The sequence below is a fragment of the Puma concolor genome, chromosome D4, assembly GCF_028749965.1.
Source record: "Puma concolor isolate L17-30 chromosome D4, mPumCon1.1.hap2, whole genome shotgun sequence".
Lineage (NCBI taxonomy): Eukaryota > Metazoa > Chordata > Mammalia > Carnivora > Felidae > Puma > Puma concolor.
Genome location: NC_141679.1, coordinates 90,233,019 through 90,253,604, shown reverse-complemented (window position 1 = coordinate 90,253,604; position 20,586 = coordinate 90,233,019). Strand labels below are relative to the sequence as shown.

General features: G+C 58.6%; 1 protein-coding gene across 14 annotated transcripts in view; it reads left to right on the top strand.

Moving 5' to 3' along the window:
• RAPGEF1 (Rap guanine nucleotide exchange factor 1) overlaps positions 1-20,586 on the top strand; it is a 132,143-nt gene that overhangs the window by 105,838 nt on the left and 5,719 nt on the right. For 8 of the 14 annotated variants that reach the window (XM_086684338.1, XM_086684333.1, XM_086684331.1 and 5 more), the window contains 10 exons: positions 6,494-6,766; positions 7,597-7,689; positions 9,418-9,503; positions 11,926-12,037; positions 13,678-13,753; positions 16,336-16,409; positions 18,045-18,148; positions 18,989-19,174; positions 19,907-19,991; positions 20,146-20,240. In XM_086684338.1, coding sequence (XP_086540464.1) covers positions 6,494-6,766; positions 7,597-7,689; positions 9,418-9,503; positions 11,926-12,037; positions 13,678-13,753; positions 16,336-16,409; positions 18,045-18,148; positions 18,989-19,174; positions 19,907-19,991; positions 20,146-20,240 — 1,184 coding nt within the window. The remainder of the gene's footprint in view (positions 1-6,493; positions 6,767-7,596; positions 7,690-9,417; positions 9,504-11,925; positions 12,038-13,677; positions 13,754-16,335; positions 16,410-18,044; positions 18,149-18,988; positions 19,175-19,906; positions 19,992-20,145; positions 20,241-20,586) is intronic. The other 6 variants (XM_086684343.1, XM_086684342.1, XM_086684340.1 and 3 more) reach the window with 2 other exon arrangements.

Genomic DNA, 20,586 nt, shown 5'->3' with positions numbered 1-20,586 from the left:
GGGAGGCACGTGGTCCTTTCCGCCCGCCACTGCGCCCACGTTCCCGCTCCCCGCGTTTCGTCGTGACAGCCAGGTGTCGGCTCGCCACAGTAGCCTCTCCGCTTGTATGCATCAGACACGCCGGTCCCACGCTGTGGCCAAGAACCCCGTTTCTTCCTCATTTTCCTTCCTGCTAACCCAGAACGCCCTGGCTGCTGTCTGTTGGGCCCGAGACCAGAACTTGGGGATCCTCGGCCTTGGAGACTTGCCGAAGCAGCCACTGCGACTCAGCCACTTCTGCTCCTCTCTTTCAAGACTTCCTGCTGCTGTTTTGCCGGCGCTCATGGCATTTTGGATGGTCATTGCTCTTGGACCAGCTTCAGACCCAAGAATTGGTGACAGCCCCTCGCTGCAGCTGTGCCCCTGACTCCGTCCATGACTGTCCGGCTGGCCGGGTGCCAGAAGGACCCCGTTGGTCCTTGCGAGGGTCCCGTGGCGACCTGAACCCCAAGGGTGCTGTCCGTGCACACGGACCCTCACCCGTTTCAGCCCGCTCGTCCACTTGTGAGGGTCCCTTCCCCACGGCTCTGGGAGGCAGTGCTCGCTCCACTCTGGAGACGGGGCGACCGGGCTAGAGAAGCTGCCCATGTCATTTGTTCAGAGTCTTTGGTGAGAGCTGAAGCTAGGATCCAGATCCCCACTGTCAGTTGCCAATAACTAACGGCGACCCGGGAAGGCTGAGTGAAAGGAAAGGCCCGCACATAGGCTGGACACCGAGAGGAGTGCTGCTTCTTCGTGTTCTGACACTTCACACGCTGTAGCCGCGGGCTCTAAACGGGGTTCTAAGAACGAGTCTAAGGTAGAGCCCCTGGCATGCCGTTTAAATCCAAACCGGGTAAAAATAGTTGTCAGATTTCTAGAACAGGAGTAAAGTAATTTTTGAGTCTGTATTAAATACTTCTGTAAAGCGTTGATGCTCTTAACGTTTAGTGCACGTACAGAGCATCCTAAAACGTATTCGAGGTTTTTGCAAGAACGCGATTAGGCAAGAGACCATTGGCTTTGAAACCAGTGGTGTTCAAGGAAGATCTTGTGATTCAGATTGCAAAAATGTCACGTGACAAGAAATGCAATACGTTTCTAACTTTGCACCCATCCTACCAAAAATTTCTCCTACGCAAACATTCTTGGGGTTTTATTCTTTACATCCTTTGTTATAAAATACTAATTAGAATTCTCAAATGGTTTTTAAAACTAGATTCCACCAAGAAGTTTATTCAAAAAGAGAGAAGATATTTTGGGGGTCCACTGTGCTGCCGCTGTCCCTTTCTTTGCTAAGATGCACGTGGCCCCAGCACCCACGCCAAGGTGCCTCTCCGTGCCACGAGCAGGCGGTGGTGGCCTCGGCCTCAGAACCCGCCTTCTGACACAAAGGCATCAAAGAAGGAAGTCGCTTCTGGGCGTAAGGGAGACCCGAAAAAGGGCTTTGGCAAATAAGTAGTTGATGGGGGAACAGGAAGGAGAGAGGAGACGCGTGCAGCGGTCCCCCTCCCAGTGTGCCTCACGGAGTGACGAGGAATGTTATCAAGGGTCCTTCCTGGGGACCTCCCATCCCTTAGGAGCCGAGTCGTCGGACGTGCTTGTCCGCAGGAGATCCGTCCCCCGGAGATGGCGGGGGGTGTCGTGCGGCGGCTGTGAGCTGGACTTCCCTCCAAGAGGAACGGCGTAGCCCCGTGCTGTGTTGGTTGTGTTCACACTCACAGTCTCTGGTTTCAGGGAAGTGTGAGCCCAGGACCGGTGCTGAGCTGCGGGGTTCCCAGTGACTCTGCGTACGGGAAGGAGGCCCAAGCCACGCTAGAACAGCAGCCTCCCTGGGGTGTGTTTTCTCACAAATGATGAATTTAAGCCTGAAAACCAGCTGTCCAATAGCTTATCTGTGTTGGTGAGCAGCGTCCAGAAACACTGAAGTCATAAGCCTCGCTCGAGCCAAGAGTGTGCAGTGATGACCAATCTCTGGCAACTTCTGTCCTTCCCAGACGCTTTACGACAGTGAGTCCATTCGCTCGGATGATTGCGTCTCCCTGTGACTGGTGGAGTTGCGGGTTCTCCAGAGCTTGGGGCGCAGGTTACCGTGGAAACGCAGAGCCATCGAGGCCCTCGGGCCTGTGGCCGTAGCCCTCAGCCGCTGGCACCCTCTCTGCCGCCTCCGGCACCCTCGTTCTTCCTGATAATCAGGGGAAGTGAATGGGATGTCTGTTACAGCGAGGAGCCAGAAGTTTCCTTTTGAAGATCTCTTCTCCTGCTTTCTTGCCAGCACAGCACAGGGCTCCTCCCCAGTCATGGTTCATGCCAAGACTCTGCTGGAGATAAAGTGTCATTGAAAACTGCATGCCTGGCCAGCTTTGGGTGGCTTTGCTTCTTAGCGTGTGAATGGCCTGTTAACATGTACGGTCGTCAACCTCCACCGTTTTTTCCACCCGGAAGACTCTTGGTGGTTCTTTCGAGTGTATGTTTTCAGAACGGGTGGCCACTTCCCGCGTCTCCCGTCTCTGTGAGGGCAGATGTTATCTCTGCATCCCTGGCTCGTATATCGGGCCTCAGCTCACTGCCTTTTGCATGCTGGTCATCGCAAAACACTTAGCCAAGGAGATTTCCCAGCGAGTTAGGAGGCTGTATCCTGCGGAGCCGTGGGATGACAGGGTGGGGCCTGTCACATGCCCAGAACCCTCGCTGACAGTGAGATGCCCCACACGTCTCTCAGGAGCCAAGCCGTGTGTTATCGGGTTCGTAGCCTGCACTCTCAGCCCGTTTCTCCGTCTTTGTGACAAGGATCGTAACAGCCCTTGGTGTAGATTAAATGAGAGGATTCGTGCAAAACCCTTAGCACCTCACTGACCAGCAGGCATCGTCATCCCCAAACGGGTTTTGCTGGCACTCTGACAAATTGTGACCGAGGCTGATGGCAGGGACCAGGCAGCCCCTCCTAACTGCTTTCTTTTGCAGGAACTTGGCTCTGGCACGCCTAGATCTTCTGCAGAAATCTGCCGTCTCCAGACAGGCAGCCCCCCTCCTGGCATAAAATCTCAGCCCAAACAGTCTTACTCTGGCTATAAATAAAAATTCCTGCTACAGAGAAAGCAGCAACTCTCTGTCAGAGGCAAAGCCAGGCACCAGCCAGGTCCTAGAATAAACTCCAGGCAGGGGCGAAGTGGTGTTTCTGCTCCGTGGCCAGCCTGCCTTTCTCCTGCCCCTACGAAAAATGTGGCCTCAGAGGGCCTGGAGAGAACTCTCTGGGGGATCCGTGGAGGCAGAGCTTGGGGGGAAACGGTGTAAGGATGAGCCCCCAAGTGCCCTCCCCTCCAGAGTTGCCCGAGGGGCGCTGCGGGGAGGGGCACCGCGGGGCGCTTCCCCACTGGAAGGTATTTTTCAAGTTTGGCTCTTGTCCCAGCAGGACTGCATAGCTGGGATGCCGGAGCTGCTCCCAGGCTGGGGGGGGGGGGGGGGGGGGGGCAGGGGGAAGGGGATGCTGCTGCGGGAAGGGAGCGCAGGCAGCCCAGGAGCCTTTGTCCTGGAGAGGCAGCCCCCTTGCGGTCTGTCTCCCGGCGGCGGCCACCCCCCTCCATAGCGCACATCCTTGGGTATCCTTCCTTCCCCTGGGGGCAGCCTGTCACCCTGCAGACTCCTGTGAGTCAGCCAGTGTTTAGGCACGTCGATACTAACATTAGAATCAGTCCCTAAGTAGCCCCTCGTTTCTGTGAATCCGCGGTAGACCCCACTGAATACCTCAGCTCTGGGGTTTCCTGGTATTTTGGAGGATGAGGGAGGAGAGCTGACCGAGCAGCCCTGACTGCACCCAGGACTTCCAGAGCATCATCTCTGTAACTCCCCAGAGACCCCACCACAGAAGCGTGGTCCCTGCCTCCTGGGTTTTCATTTTGCATTTTTTTCTTCTAGTATAATTAGCATACAGTGCTATGCGTTTGCATCGCTGTTTTAAAGGGAAGGAAACTGAGGCTCAAGAACTTAGGCTGTTTACCCAAGGTCACACAGGTGGAAAGAGAGAGCCGGGGACCGGAGCCCAGTCTGTGTGATTTGAGAGTACGCCCTCGGCAGCCACCCTGAGGCCGTCTCCCGGAAAAGGCACCCATGGTGCTTGGGAGTCCGCCACCCTGAGCGGGCCAGATCAAAGCTGGTCAAGAAGGTACCGTCACACCTGATGCATCTTGTGACCTCATAGAAACCGCTTGTGAGTGTCTGTCCGGTGCTCAGTTATTGCGGGGCCTGCCCAAGTGCCAAGAGACTTTACGCTTCAGGGGTGGTCCATGAGGACAGGTCCCGGACCCCTAAAAGAGCTGGCATCTGTCTTAGTCTGTTCAAGCTGCTATAACACAGCTCCACAGCCTGGGTGCTTACATACAGCACGGTTCTGGAGGCTGTGGTCCGAGGTCAGGCTGCCACCATGGTCGGTGTCCCCTTCCGGTCACAGACTTCTGGTTGTATCCCCACACGGTAGAAGGGCAAGGCATCTCTCTGGACCCTCTTTCCTGGCACTGATCACATTTAGGAAGGGAGCTCTTAAGCACCTCCCAGAGGTCCCCACCTCCTAATACCTAAACTAGTTGGGTACGTGCTCAAGGGAGAGGCATCCGTCAGCACATCTCATGACAGCCTGTGTCCTTGGGGACACACAGGCAACAGAGCTGAACCAGGCTCCTGCGTGAGACCAAAGCCGCTGCCTGAAAGGGCCACGTGGGCTTCTCAGGGTGGCCTCCCGGGACCAGACCGTACCATCCGTTGGCCAATGCGTTCCATACGCTGTCTTCTCTTTGGCCTTTCCCAGCCAGTGAGAGAGCCTCACTACAAGGGGGGACATTCACCAGGGATGAATGGAGAGCCCCCAAAGCCAAACATTTGACCCCACTGCCATCCCCAGCAAGGTCCAGAGTGAGTCCCTCAGGCCTGGGTGGTTGCTATAAAAGATCAGTGAAATGTGGCACCCGGCTGGTGAGGGCACCGTGGATGTTCAGGCTCCTCAGCCCCCAGTATGAGAGCCACTGAGCCGGGCATCCCCTCACCAGCTTGTGTAGAAAGCTTGTGGGAATGGAGCTTCCCAGGAATCTCAGCCTCCGGTGCCTGTCCTTCAGAACATGGACGGCACTTCCCATGAATTCATGTGACCACGTACGGGGTTGGTCTTGAGTTCGGGAGTTAGATGGGGAAATAAAATGTGTACGAGTGAGTAGGTGCCTGGGGTAGGTGTCCTGAGTCTGATACAAACCTGCAGAGCGAGAGGGAGCTTTAGACTACTCAGGCCAGCCGGGAAGGAGCAGGGCTGGCCGGCGGCGGGGGGGGGGGGGGGGGGGGGCCTGTCCCTGGAGTTGAGGCAGCCCCTTGGTCCAGTGTAAAGTGTAGCTTTACAAAACCACCTAAGGATGTGAGTGGCTTTAACCTCCTGTTTAGAATTGTGTTTCTTCCTCCTTTTCCTTGTCCGTGGGTTCTGAAAATCCAGTGGCAAAACGCAGAGAACATTTGAGGGAGCCGTGTGCACATTTGTGTTGAGTTTGGCTTCTGGCAAACTCTGGCATCTGTGGTGGGCAGGTGAGCCGGGCCAGCACTTTGGATACAGACCATTCCACACGCCCTTCTCCCGCTTCCCTGTGACAGCATCAGGCTGTCAGGCCCTTTGTGGGACGTGGTGACATCTCAGGTTCTGAGCCTGGTGGCCCCAGAGCTCCTCTGTCCCTCCTCCCACAGCAGAGCTCAGGCCTGGGCAGTGCTCGTTGGCTCTCAGAAGCTGTGGGCGCTCGCTGTCACCCCTCAACCTGGCCTCGAGACTTCTCTGTCTCCATGAGAGTTTGGGAGAGTGTTAGCCTTGCAGCTCTAGGGTGGTACCAGAGACATTGCAAGATCCCTCCATTGGTGAAAGAAAAGAGAAAAGATCGGGTAGGGAGGGAAGTGAGCTCAGAGAAATTTTCAGCATTTTGATCGCATTTTTAAGACTCCCCTTCCAAAAGGATTTGAAGCGGGTTACGGTATTTGAAAGGCTGCGGCATTTGACTTTTAAGGGATAAAACCAAAGAAGTTCATGCGAAAGACTCGAAATGAGTAAATATGACCCGTGGTCTGAGGCGCACACTGCATTTAGCCACCAGGTTCCTGAAGGGACAGAGGCACAGGTTGGGTTCGTGGGTTTGGTTCTCTGACACAGCAGACGGCGGGACCACCCGTATCGCGCCTGGGGCTTGCTCGTCGCTGAGGGTGCCCGCGTCCCTCTGTTGTGGCGGATGGCGCGGGTCGGTCCCCAGGCCCTGCTCAAGGGAGGGCACGCCCGGGTTGGGGGACCTCGGGCCGGAGGCATGCGGGGGTTGCTTCGGCCTGCTCCGTGGTCCTCATTAGAATCGCTGTGAACGGCCTACCCCAGCTCGGCCGACCTAATCTAACGACTTTTTCTTTTGTCTGTTTTCTTCTTCCCATCTTCCCGTTTCTGTGTCTGTCTGCCGCTTTGATTCTGTAGTATAAATCTGTGTTTAGGTCCTACTCCCAGGATTTCGTGCCTCACAACCAAGCTTCCGTTCAGCCTTTCCTCCCGTCTACCCCCTCTTCCTCTCCACACTTCCCGCCCGTCCACCAGTCTCAGAGCTCTGACTTAGCGGTGCCGACCGTGGCCAGTCTGCCTCCCAGCACCGTGGACGGGCCTCTCTCGTCTTCTCAGGAGAGCAGCTTTCATGGGAACACTGTCTGCCTTCCTTCCGAAACCTCTCTCACTGACTCGCCCCCGACGCCTTCGGTGAGAACTCCGCACACACACCCCTGCACGTGGGTCTGCACGTTTTGAGAAAAGCGGTGTTGCTGTTCGTGAGTCTGCCGCCCCCCCCCCACCCCCAGTGGCAGGCCTGTCTGGTTGAGGTCTGTGGAAGGTCGCAGAGTGAAACAGGAGGGTGTCTGTTTCCAGAACAGAAACGGAACCTTCCGTACAGAGTTCCCATCAGATGGGGAACCCGATTTTCCAGAAACAGATTAGTGGCCGTGTAGAGACAGCCATAAGCACGAGACAGAAAATGCGCCTGGTTTCCTGGTTGGTTGTGCGTTTTTAGAGAAAGACACAAACACCTGTGGAAGAAAGGTGCGGACAGAGGACTCTGAGACCGGAGGCAGTTGCCTCTGTGGCTGCAGGTGGTGCTGAGGACAGCGGCCCTGCCTGCCTGTGCTGCTGAGTTCCCTGAGCGCCTCATCCGGGGACGGGGACGGGGTGCTAGCTGGCAGGGCGGAGAGGACCGGGGCCGGCAGGCGGGGGCGGCGCTGCAGCGAGCTGGCCTGTCTTGGTACGTTGCCTCCCTCCGGGGCAGTTTGAATGGCCCTTGACCTCCCTGGAGGAGATCCAGCGGGAAACTTGCGTCCCCTGTAACACAGAGGCAAGAGGTGGCAGGAGTGGCTTCCTTCTCGGGCCTGGGAAAGGTCCCCAGGGAGACCCGAGCTCCTGCTGCTGCCCTCTTTCCTTCCCCGTGAGAGGAGAGTCCCGGTCAGGGCCGGCCCGGTGGGCTGCTCTCTCTCGGAGCCGTGACGGCGGGCTGGGGGGGCCTGTCACATGTGCATCTCCTCTCATCCTGTCTCCCCCAGAGTGAAAACGCCAGCGAGGAGGCTGGTGAGGGTGAATACGTCAATCTGTATTCCTCTGGCCAGAGCAGCGAGGAGCTGCCTCACTCCCGAGGAGTAAGTAACCTCAGGGCTGCCTCGTGCATGTGGCCTGGCCTGGCAGGGTTGGGCCCTGCTTCTGCCTGGCCGAGCCTCCCGGTCCCTAGCCGGCTGGGCCCCGCAGCCTTGCCGAGAGCCACGCTGGCTCGGTGGGGAGAGGACGTGGCTCCCCGTGGAGGCCCTCCCTTTGCTTTAGGGCTCGCGTGACGCTCCCCGGGCCTGGCCGGATGGGTCTTCTGGAAATGAGAGGAGGCAGCATAGTGTTGGCCTGGCCCCGTGTTGGTTGCTCTCTGAGATTTCTCTCCATCCCGTCTTCTAGTGTCAAGGCCCGTCTTCCGTCCCCTCCCCAGAGGGAGGGACTCCTCTCTCCCTCACCACCAAGCCTCCCGGGCCTTCGCCCCCTCCTCCTCCCTCAGCGCACTCCCTTACCCCCACAGGAACAGCTTCTGAGGAAGCTGGATGGGGTCTGTCCGGGAGCCCCCGCCCTCTGTGTTCACGAGCCCTCTGTCCTGAGAGCGTAGAGAGCTACCTGATGTGGCTGCCCTTGGTCGACCTCTGTCCCAGCCGGATACAGCCGTTCTGTTGAGCAGTCGGCTTTCCAAGTTTTGCTGCAGCAAGACGCGAGCAAGCTCAGAAGCTTGAAAAAGAATGAGTCCCTTGACAGGAGGGGCCATGAGGACACGAGTCCTCCCTGGTGGTCAGCTCACAGGGCCCAGCCCATTAAAATTGTGGTCACCCCTGGTAAGACAGCCCCGCCGAGGACGCCCCCGCAGGACCTTCCACGTCCGCACAAGGCGAGCCCCGCTTTAGTTACTTGCAAGTCCTAGAACACTGTGGGATTCGACCCTGTCTGTGGAAGCTGTTTTTACCCTGGGGTCCCCTCCTCACCTGTCCACACCTGGTGACCTATGCCCCCGCATCGTCCAGTTTAGCCTCCACACGGTGGAGCCCATGCCAGGCCGGCCTTCCGTGGCTCTCCCCTCTGCCCATGACCACGCTCGGTGCTGGCTTCACCTCGCAGCACTCTCCACGAGGACGATCCATGTGTTCGTGCTAACCTGGTTTCTGTCGCGGCCGCGGTGGCAGAGCAGGGATGCCAGACAGCCGTGTCGTCACCGAGTGGGGTGGGCCCGGATGCCCAGGCCCGGCTGCTGGAGGAGAGGGGCTGGCTCTCGTGCCCTCGAGCAGCTAGACCCCTTGGAGCCGTAGCTGGGAGGCAGCTGTGCGTGGCAGTCCTGAGGACTTCTAACCAGGAAGTCAGCAGGGGTTTGCTGCACGGTGGTCAAGGTCACAGGTTTTGGAGGCAGACGACCCTGGGGTTGAGTCGAGGCTGTGGCCTCCGAGCCGCGTGCGCTTGGGCAGAGCCTTCAACCTGTGTCTGTGTGCGTGAGTAGCACGGTGCCTCCAGCTAACGGACAGGGTCCTGGTCGGGTCAGGTGAGAGGAGGCGTGGGAAGTCCTTAGCACAACGCCTGGCTCAGCTTGGCCGGTAGCAGCAGCTGTGAGTCCTTTCTTCCAGGAGGTGCTTGGATGGTCATAAGTAGGGGCCCCCTTTCACCGTCCCCAAAGGCAAGAGGGCCTTGCACTTCTTGCGGGATTAACCGCATTCATGGTTCCCGTGTCCACGTTTCGGATTACTCCGGAGGAACTTAACGCTCAGAAGCCGCTTGCAGGCAGGAATGCCGGGAAGCAGATCCGCCCGGCTTGGGGCACCCGTCACAATCCCAGCGCTGGCTTCTCTTTTCAGGAATCACCAGCTACGAAAGACGGACATCCCAGAGACCCCGCATTGGGCAGCGGCGCACCTGGGAAGGAGAGCAGAGACGGCGAAAGGTAGGACGTGACCGGGTAGAGTGGGGGCCCTGAAGGCAGCGAGCCCACTCGGGGAGAGCTGCCCCCTGCCCACCGGCAAACAGGCCTCCCGGGGCTTTAGGTTTACATCCTTTCCCTTTTTCTGACTCTCAAAATTATACATGTGCAGGGCAGAAAGCATGGCAAGTACAGAAACATACAAGTAAACCAGAAAAATCCTTGATAATCCCACCCTTAAAGGCTCCACTCTGGCAAGCATTCTGCCATTATTTCCTGGTGATGTGCTCATGTATTATCCACTTTGCAAGTCACCCACGACAGTATTTTCTTTCTCAAATCCCAGGCCAGGTGTATTGTGTTGTTAAGCCATTTGAAAGTAAGTTACAGATGTGACATTCAGGCCCTAAATACTTCAGTGTGCCTCCCGAAGTATTTTAAAAGCTTCCCGGATTACAATACCATTACCACACCCAAGGAAAGTAATGATAAATTGCCTTATATCATCTGGTACGCAGACCATCCTCCACTCCCCCAAGTGTCCGTAAAGCTGCTTGCATAGCTTATTTTTTTGGAACCAAGATCAGTCAGGAGTCACTGCATTTAGTTGTGGGTCTTTGTTTTTTTTTTAATATTTTTTTAACATTTATTTATTTTTGAGAGAGCATGAGTGGGGGAGGGGCAGAGAGAGAGGGAGACACAGAATCCGAAGAGGCTCCAGGCTCCGAGCCGTCAACACAGAGCCCGACGCGGGACTCGAACCCACACAGCGGGAGATCGTGACCTGAGCCGAAGCCGGTCACTTAACCGACTGAGCCCCCAGGAACCCCATGTGTCTTTAATCTTTTGTAACATTTTTCAGCATTTGCCGGAGTCAGACCTGACCCGGTTTAGAAACGTGTAGTCCGTTGCTGTACGCGTGGGACCTCCAGATCCTCTCTGGCCCTGCCACCGGCAACCACGTGGTGACGCTGCCTTCTCAGCGAGATGTTCCACAAGTTCGAGCTTTTCCTCCCTCTGCAGGCCAAGGTTCCGCTACCTCTGGGGTCCTGCTTGCCAGGCCTAAGCATAAACGGTTCAAGAGGTGGTAAATAGCAAGAGGCAGAAGAAGAATCAGAAAGCACTCGATAGGGGCCCGAAGAGGCCTGCCCGCCCAGCCTGCTCTTGGCCTCTCCTCAGTGCCGTCCGTGTGGGTGGAGACCGTCTGATCCGTCTGCCCGGGCTAAGATCTCCCCAAGTATTAAGCAGGGGATGATGGGTCTTCTAGTTGAACACCTGGCAGCAAACGGGGGCTGCGCCAGGCAACAGAGACTCATGGGTTCAGCCTCCAGCTGCACGGAACCCGAGAGCACCATTTTTCAGAGCTGCAGATGGCCTGTGTGAACACAGAAGGATGAGCATGTCGACCACTGAGAAGCAATTACAGAGATGTTCTCCTCTTTCCACAAAGGCCAGACTGCGGACCGGACCCTGAAGGGACACGAAGCAGATGGTTCTTCCCATGACTGTGTGTGATTTTGCTCTGGGCCGTCCATGTCTTACTGAAAGCACAGGTTTTTATCTCCCAGATACTTAGGGTTAAAAATGTGGCCTGTGACCACAAGGATCCACGGTGGAAACTGTCAGAATAAAACCGGAACATGGGAGAAGATGCCGGGGGAGGCATGGTGCCTACAGACCCAGCATCTGTCTGCTCCCGGGATGCCCCCCTCACCCCCCACATCCCTCCTCTGCTGGCCGTTCTCTCCTTCTCCCCCTTCACCAGCAAACCCCGGCTCAGTCCTTCAGGCCTCAGCCCGTGTGTCCTGCCCCAGGGCCTGCTGGCCTTTAGACTGTGCTGTGTCCTTCTCAGGCCGGTGCCCCAACTGCTGGCTTTAACGTCCGCCTCTCCTGCTAATCCCAGCACCCCCGAGGACAAGGGCCAGTCTGCCCGGCTCATACTTCTCAGTCCCACAGAAAGGCGGCCCTTAGAAAAAAACTTGAGGAATGGCGCGAATAGCCATGCGAACTTTCTTTCCCAAGCTGCTTGCCCTTTTGCCATTTCTGTCCTTGAATACCGACTATGTGGACGGTGGCCTTGACAAAGAGTGGCTGATCCCATCACTTACTTAAATAGTCCAATGAAACCTTCTTGATCACCTTCTTAATCCCATCCACTTACAGACGGAGCAGACAGCAAGAAACGTCCCAAGGTCACAGAGCTCATCGGTAGTGGCACCAGAAATCCAGTCTGTGCCCTGGCTCCCAGCCCCGACTCGGGCCCCCTGTGCTGGGGCGGGGGGAAGGGTGTGGATTTCCCCGTTGTAGCCGCAGTTCCAGAAGGACCTGTTCAGGGGCAGTCGTAACTCCTAGTCCTCACGCAGCGGGCCACACTGCCTCGGGCCCCTGCTGTCCTGGATGCCGGGGCCTCTTGGATGCTTGCGACACAAACCACTTCTCCCTCCAGGGCCCCGAGGTCACCAGATGCTTCAGAGTTGGCTCGGTCGGAGGAGGAAGTTGACGAGCTGTCCCTCATCGACCATAATGAAATCATGGCAAGGCTGACACTGAAGCAACAGGTGAGGACAGGCCTTCCTTGAGCGTCTGGGCCATAAAGGGAGTGAGAGGGCTTTGAGGAGAATGGAACCGGGAGGCGTCTCAAACAGAAGACCCAAGTGAGGCACCGACGCCCCAGGTGGCCACCCCACGCCTCCTAGGCTCTGTGCACGGCATTTATTCTGACCCCGTGCCTGGGCCACGGTGGGTGCTGAAGGACACTGGGCAAACAGATGGACTCCTAGAGAAAATGTCCCGTGTCCCCTTCTCTGGTACTTCCAGAGAGTAATCTTGGGCGAGTCGTGTAACCTAAGCCCCAGAGGACAGGACTCGGGAGGTATCATAACTGTGAACTTGGTGGAGGGTGTTCAGTTCAGAGCTTGAGCATGGGGAGCCCTCATTAGCATAAGCCGCCTTCACATTACTGTTGACCGAATGCCCCACGGTAGTTTCCATGTGGGAGACACAGGCTGATTAAGAAATCCCAGGCCTAGCCGCCACAGCCGCCTCTGTCCTGTGCCTTGCCGGGATGGCGATTCTGGAAGCACAGAGGAACAGTTTCTTGTCATAGCCTTGACCCCGCCCTGGGGAAGGACTGTTTCTGGGCTCCGGCTGTGGCGGCACGCAGATGCAAAGACAAGCAGTGGGTATACCGCCCTTGGCACGGGGTGCGCTGGGCCGGGCCGGCCGCCGCAGAGCGTGACAGGAAAGGCGAGGCTGGCGGGGACCCTGGGGCAGCTGGCTCCTCTGCCGACAGAAGTCACGTCTCGTGACCCTTTGCAGAAAGTCCTGAAAAATCGGGGCGTGGGCATGGCTGCCCTCACCCTTAGCTGGAAACGCACGATGCTCTCGGGACTCGAGTCCAAGCGTGGAAACACAGAAGTGCTTGGAGAGGCAGGCGCCTCTGAGCCTGCGGGCCGTGGGCCCACGGAGGCTGGCAGGGTGGGTGTCCTTCAGGATCAGAGGCAGGGGTGTGGGCTCTCGGGCTCGCCTGCTGCCAGCTCTCTTTGGCTCCCAGCAGGTTTATGGGCTAAAGCCTCTGTTTGCCCACGTGAAAGTAAGACTCGTTCCTTAGTCGGGAGACGTCAGCTGGTGTCCCATAAGCAACGTCGGGCATAATCGAGCGTCTTTGTGACGCTTTCGGGCTCCTGGGAGTGCTCCCTGTGGAGGGACTTGTGACTCCTCCCACCTGGGGAAACAGTAACGCGGGGCGGCTGGCTGCAGTTGTGGGAGTGGGTGCGCCCGCAAGGAGCCCACTGCCCCCGCTGTCTTCTCGGAGCGGCCGCTGGCAGCCCCGCCTGCCTCCCCGTGGGGTCCTGCCCTCCCCACCTCTGAGACCCCGGGGCGGTGAGGAGAGAGAGATCTGATGGTACTATTGTCCCCTGACCCCACTGTGACCCAGAGCGGGGTGCCCTGGTGTCCGGGCGGCTCCCAGACGAGCCGTGGTCTGTCCTGCCTGCCGAGCGCACAGAGCTGGGCGGGCCACGTGGGCACACTGGCCTCCGTGCGCGGCCACGCTGCTCCCGGGTGACAGAGGCCAGAGGGAAGGGGGCCCCGGGGTCTCCACAGTGCAGGGACTTGGTCTCGTCCCTACCCCGGACTTCCCGGCGCAGCTCTCCTATAGCCGAATTCTGCCGCACGCCCTGCTTTGCTCTTGTTGCAGGGTGACGATGGGCCGGACGTCCGTGGCGGGTCCGGAGATATCCTGCTGGTGCACGCTACTGAGACAGACAGGAAAGGTACGTCAGCGCCCCGTGCGGCGGCCTTTGTCACGGCTCTCCAGGCATCCCCTGGCCCTGTGGCCCCGTGGCCCTACCCTCCGCAGCCCTCCCTGCCAGCCCTGAGCGGGTCGGAACGGCGGCCCGGGTGCAGCAGGGTCACGGTGAGGAGAGCCCACCCCGGGGGACAGAGCCGGGCTCGCTGCTTCCCAGCCCTGTCAGGGCGTGTCCTCCACTGGTGAAGGGTAGTGATGACCCCAAGGGACCCCAGGGTCAGTGGAGAGGGAGCTTCAAGTGCAGAGCTCGGCACCCAGTAGGTGCTCCCCCCACGGTCCCTCAAATAACGTCACGGTGACACGTGGGTAGCTTTTTCTGCTTTTCCTGATGTTTGACTCATTACGTTATTCCAGACCACTAGATGGATTTCACTCACGGAGGTCCTGGCACACGTTCCAGCCGGGAGCCTCAGCCCCAGAGCAGTGGCAGCACCGTCACAGGATGGGGTTCCGACCCTCCGCACGCGGCTGCCGCCCCAGTCAGCTTCCTGATCCACTGATGGGGCTGGAGGAGCAGGGCACCCACTGTTGGGCAGACTTTGTGCTGGCACCAGAGCTGTCGTGCCCTGAGTTCTGACAGGGAGGGGAGGAGGAGGGCTGTGAGGAAGGCGCCACGGCCTTGACCTCAGTCAGGACGGGGGACGGGTGCCTGGTGTTCCGTTGATGTCTTTGAAAATGAGTGAAAAGGTGATGTGACCGCAGGATTAAAGTCAGTTGTGGGAAGAATTGAAACACCCCAGTCCTGAAACCTTACTCCGCCAATCTTAGTTTTATGAATGACCACGTCCCTGTTTTTATAGTAGGTTTCCCAAAATACGTTACACAGAACGATTCTGGGAATTTCTAAGTTACGAAAATAGTACAGAAATGTTCACGTGGCAGACAATTTGAAAAATAGAGAAAAAGAAGAAAGGACTCCAACAAATTCACCATAGCCACTGGGCTTTCTTTACCCCCGGCTTCCTTGGACTAGGGCAGACCCCGGTCCCGGACACGGAGTTCAAATCCGGGCACATCCCTCCCCTTCCGGCCTCGGCTGCTTGAAGAGGTTGGCGGTGGCCCGGGGACAGGGAGGTGCATGGAGCCGACCGAGCCAGCGCGGCACGCGGCCAGCACTCGGGAAGTGGCGCTCGCTCTGCTGCGGCAAACCTTCCTCCACGCCCGCCTGAGTGCCGTCCTCAGCTGGGCCGAGAGGAACAGTTCTCCTCTTTCTCCAAAAGGGCTGAAGCGGGGGCTGGCTCCCGTCCTCGGCTTTGAGCGGCTTACCTGTGGGTGTGGCCAGAGGGAGCCCCGAGCGCAGGGCAGACCAGAGCCGCCCGGTCTGCCAGGGCCGTGCCCGGGGCAGGTGTTGCCGACTGGTGCCTCCTCTCGATGTCATTCACGGAGATCCTGAGGATTCCGGGGGAAACAGTCATTTGTACCTGGGTGGACTGGGGCGGGGGAGGCCAGGGGCCACACGGCACGTTCCTTGGGCAGGTGGCTTCCCATGGACCAGAGACCACACCGGTGGCACTGTACCGGGAAGCCCGCGGCTCAGGGCACGCGGACTTGGATCTGTTCTTCCGGAAGCAGGCGGTGGCCTGTGCGGGGCTCACCTCTGCCTCCTTGCCCCCGCCTCTTTGAACAAAGGCCCGGTTATCAGTGAGCCGGGTGAGTGGAGGGTCCAGGAAGGAGGCGCCTGAGCACGACGCCGTTGGGCCCCGCTGTGCATTTCCAGCCTGTGAGCCTCCCTCACGACACCTGCTGCGCCAGCCGGGCCCACCCCTCTGCTGGTCCCCTAGATTCTTGCACTTGGGGAGGTGGGGGACGAATGAGAGAAGACAGAGAAGGGGTCCGTGTCCAGAGAAGGACACGGATTTAAACCGTGTGCGTGTGTCACCCTCGGCCTCACCGTGAGCAGCACACACTTTGGGACCCAGTCAGGACTCAGACCTCAGCTCCGGCACAGAATTAACTCTGAAGTTCCTAAGCCTGGCCAGACGGGGAGTCTGTGATGGGGAGTGTCCTGCGTTTAAAACATTCCTTTTTTTTTTTTTTTTTTTTTTTAGCGTCAGGGACTGCATCACCAGCACAAGCGGAGCCAGGGGGCTGTTGGAATTCTGGGAACGTTGGGAATCCCCAGCTAGAGCCAGCCCTTCTGAAGGGCAGGGAGTGAGGGGTGGGAGCTGCTGGTCTGGGTCCCACCCGACCGCCGGGGCCAGGCTTCTCCCGGTTGACCTTCCCTTCCCTGGCGCTTCTGTGTTCCAGCAACGTGCTGAGCTGTGGCCCTTCAGCCTTATCGCTCAGTATGTGGAAATTCCCAAGATCTTTGCCCCTGGACACTGCCTCCTAAAGTATTACCGGTGACCTGGCTTCAGAATCCTGCTGATGAGTTTGGATTATTTTCTCTGTGCCCATGACGATGAAGGCCCTTTGGGTCTCAGGTCTTAGGGCAGACAAGACGCGCTCAGTGTGTCGTCAGAGATGGCAAATACGTGCAGCGGGCACGCTGCCATCTCCGTCCCCTGCCAGTGGCAGCCATCCCTCAATGGTCGCTCTTCTCTCTAGACTTGGTGTTGTACTGTGAGGCCTTCTTGACCACCTACAGGACCTTCATCACCCCAGAGGAGCTCATCAAGAAGCTGCAGTACAGATATCCTTTCCCGTGTCCCTCCTGCCCGGCTTGCTCTTCGAGCCCCTGTCCTCGCCCAGGGGCTGAGTGAGATGGCATAAGGGATGGGGGGTGGGCTTGCCTGATGGCGGTTGCAGTCACTAAGGAGTCCTGAAAAGGAGTTAGAATTGGCGCACCTGCAAGGGGGGGGGGGGAGCACCCAGGCCCCCAAAGAGACCCAGGTCGGTGGCACCTGCAGCTTCTGAGCTGAGCCCCAGGGCATTGAGGTGACAGGAACCAAGTGTGCAGGGCTTACCGGAATCGGGACTCCGATAAACAGCCACAGAGGTAGGCACGGCCACTCTGCCTGGCAGCAGACAAGCGGTGGACAGAAGTACCATGTCCAGGGAGAGTCGACTCCCGCCCCTCGGCCACATCTGCCCCGAGGGCTCACCCCTTCAGGGACTACCCTGTGCGGGAGCAGCTGAGAAAGACCCAGGGCCCCGGGAGCCGCTGTCATTACCTTTCTCTCAAACCTGCTTTTCTAAAAAGCCGGCCAGCCCAGGGTCACCTGCTCCTTGGCCACCTCTCCCTGTTGCAGCCCACGACTGCCCTCTGCTGGACAGCCTCTGTTACTTGGGGCAGGAAGTCCCACATTCTCCCTCCCAGCTGTCTACCTTCCTTTCCTGTGTGTCCTAAGGCTTCCCCCACCAGGCTCATGTCTCCTGCAGACCTCTATCGCTCCTTCCGCTGTCCCCGTACCCCAGCACTAGAGGACCTGGTCCCTCAAGACCGAAGTGGATAGTCTGCATTCACTTGCTCGCAGGCCTGGCTCAGCGTACCTGTCAAGAACTTCCTAGCGTCAGGCAGGATGCTAACTAAGCCCGTGCCATGAAGGCTCACTCAGTTACAGTACTGTTTCGTATGTTATTGCCATATTATGGATGGTGCCGTGGTATCACTATTCTGTGATTCGAAATAGGCTCAGAGAAGGTAAATGACCTGTACGGCTGTTTGGTGGGAGAGTAGCCACTGACATAGGTTCCCAGCTCAGGTTCAGGGCACCTACCTTGTTCAGCTGCTTCAGGCATTGATGGGAATGTTGCAGCCTTAAGATCCTAGGCCTAGCTGGCTAGTAAGTCCTGTGCTGCAGGCTCTGGCAACGGTCCTTGGTGTGTCCCCACCCCTCCAGTGTCCCGTGGATCACGGAAGAGCAGGAAGGACAGCCAGAGAAGGGTTTGGAGAGGATGGCAAGGATCTGTGACTTTCTGGGCAGAAACCAGGACCTTCGGGAGGAGCAGGAGGTGAACAGGTGTTGGAGTGGCTGCGGTGGGGAAGGGGCCTCGGAGGCTCTGGAAAGATGGGAACTGAGCGGACCCAGGGCAAGAGTGCAGGAAGCCCCTCTGGGCCATGCCCCTTCCCTGGAGACCTGGAGGTTTTAGGGCATGTGGGTTTTGACCACCCTTTTCCAGCTGAGGCTCAGCAAGGCAGCCTGCAGCGGTTCGGTGAGCCCTGCAGGAAGCTTGGCCTCGAGGAGCAGGGGAGCGGCTTCCAGGGGACCAGGGCTCCTGTGCACTGTAAGCTCTCTGTACGTGGCAGCTGGGGGAGGCAGCCCTCCCCCCACCACCACACCATCCCTGCCTGTGTAAGAATGCCTTTCTTTAACCCACACTCCACGTACGAGAAGTTCTCTCCCTTCGCTGACACGTTCAAGAAACGCGTGAGCAAGAACACGTTCTTCGTGCTGGTGCGGGTGGTGGATGAGCTCTGGTGAGTGCATCTGCCCGTGAGATGGCAGGGAGGCAGGTGGGGAGCCCTCGGGCATCCCGGGATCCCCCCAACCCCGCCACCAGCCAAGGCTGCAGGGGGAGAAGGGGCCATCCATCCCATCACATGCCACCAGCTTCTCCCACCCACTTTAACAAGATCCCTTGGGGAGAATGGCCCTCCCACCCAGACCTGGCCGGGCGTCCCTCGCGTAGGGCACAGGAGCATGAGGCCTGGTTTGTGGCACCTGTGCCCTCAGCCCCCAGCAGTAGTGGAGGCCCCGTCTGCTGCTCTCCTCAGTCCCCCACGTCCCCCCAAGTCAGCACTCGCCGTCACCATTCACTTAACAAGTACCCATCCGGCCAGTCCCTTTCCTAGGTCTGGAGAGCTGCGGGGAAGAAACCGCAGGGCCCCTGCCTTCAAGGCATTTCCCTGCTGCGGGAGGGAGGCCTTAGTCCATGACTGCACAGCCTTCGGGCCACTGTGCTCGGGAAGTGCCATGCAGAGAGGGTGCAGGAGTGTCCTACAGGCAAGGCGGCTGGTCTGAGGGGCCGGGACCACTTAGTGACGGTCACCTGGATGGGAACGGGAACTTCCTCTGGGGTGGGATTTACGTGCTAATGTCTCCATAGCCCAAGCACTAACAGGGACCTGGTGTTCATCCGGTGCCAGCAGGCACTTGTGGAGGGCACGACCGCTAAGTGTCACCAGTGGGACCATCCCCAGTGTTGCTGGTCGCTGTCACGTGACCCTTGGGTTTGTGAGGTGGATGTGGGCCCGGCGGCGGCATCCTCTTCCTATGCTGGGCCCTTGTCCCTCACTGCATGGCCCTCGGCCCTCTAGCCTAGTGGAGTTGACAGAAGAGATCTTGAAGCTGTTGATGGAACTGGTCTTTCGCTTGGTGTGCAACGGGGAGCTCAGCCTGGCGCGCGTGCTCCGGAAGAACATCCTGGACAAGGTGGACCAGAAGAAGCTGCTCAGGTGTGCCAACTCCGACCAGCCCCTGGCAGCCAGGGGGGTGGCCGCCAGGTGAGCGTCCAGCCGTGGCTTCTCCAGCTCCTTCCTCTGGCAGAGTTGCCCCCCGATCGCAGCCTCTCCGTTCCGTTGCCCTCGGCGTACCTCCCCAGCCTCACGTCCTGGCTCTGCCCGGGCCCTGCCACGAGGTTCAGCCCAGTGGACGGTCCAGTGGGTTCCTCAGGGGCTAGGCCTCTTCTCCAGGGTCATGATGTGTGATGAGTCCCCGTTTGGCGAGGAAGTGAGGAGCCAGGACGGGGGCGCCTCCTGGGACAGGAGACAGGCAAATGCATTCCGGGCCGTGGTCAGCTCTTGTCTTCCCGGCACTAACGTGGCAGCCGCGAGCTCTTGCCTGCCCGCCCCCCCCCCCATCCCCACCGTCCTGAACATTCCTAAGAACCTGGGGATGTAGTCTCCAGTCTGTCACCTGTGCCCCAGCCACAGATGTTTGTTGATGTGTCACTTCCTGTCAGTGTTTCGGCCTTCAGCCCTGTGGTGCCATCTCTGCTCCCACTGGGCCCTGGCAGTGGGGCTACCCACCTAGCAGAGCACCAGGGTCTCGGGCCTGAGTGCAGTGTGGCCCCGTCCTGCTGCCTGTCAGCTCTGTGGCTGCCATCCTCCTGTGAGGCCGGGCTTAGGGGCAGCTGCTCCCTCTGCACCCCACTCCCCGGCTCTGAGGCCGCAGTACAAGGCCCACCCAGCTCCTGCCGTCCCGTCCCGACTGCTCATCTCGCCTCTGTCTTCTAGGCCGGGGACGTTACACGACTTCCACAGCCATGAGATAGCTGAGCAGCTGACCCTGCTGGACGCTGAGCTCTTTTATAAAATAGAGGTATGGCATTGAGCAGGGCTGGGGACTGGGGACTGGGGATAAGGCTGTCTGTTGCCCTGGGCAAGCAGCCATTGCTTGTCCCCAGACAGGAGAAACGGCCCATCACAGAGAAGCCCGAGGGCTCCAGTTCCATCCAGTCTACTTCCTTTTTCAGATTCCTGAGGTTTTGCTTTGGGCCAAAGAGCAGAATGAGGAGAAAAGCCCCAACTTGACCCAGTTCACGGAGCACTTCAACAACATGTCTTACTGGTGAGGCGCATCTGAGCGGGTTCCCACGCCATCCCCCACAGAGCACTCTGAGGGCAAGGAGGAGGTGCCCCCTCCATCCCTCCCAGCTTCTTCCAAGGCCCTGGGCATTAATTGGGCACTGCAGGAAAAGAGCAGGGACAGGGCAGGGTGGGTCTTGCATGTTGGAAGGGGCCACCTGGGGGGCTGGCTGAGATTGGGGAGTGCCAGGATCGATTGGTAATGTCTGCCCTGGGTGGCGACAGGGGAGTTCAGTATGCCGACCGGCACTGGTCACTGCCAGCCCCCAGGCAGCCTCAAGGCTGAACTTCACCCCGCCTCTGCCTGAAAGAGAACAGCTAAGGAGGGT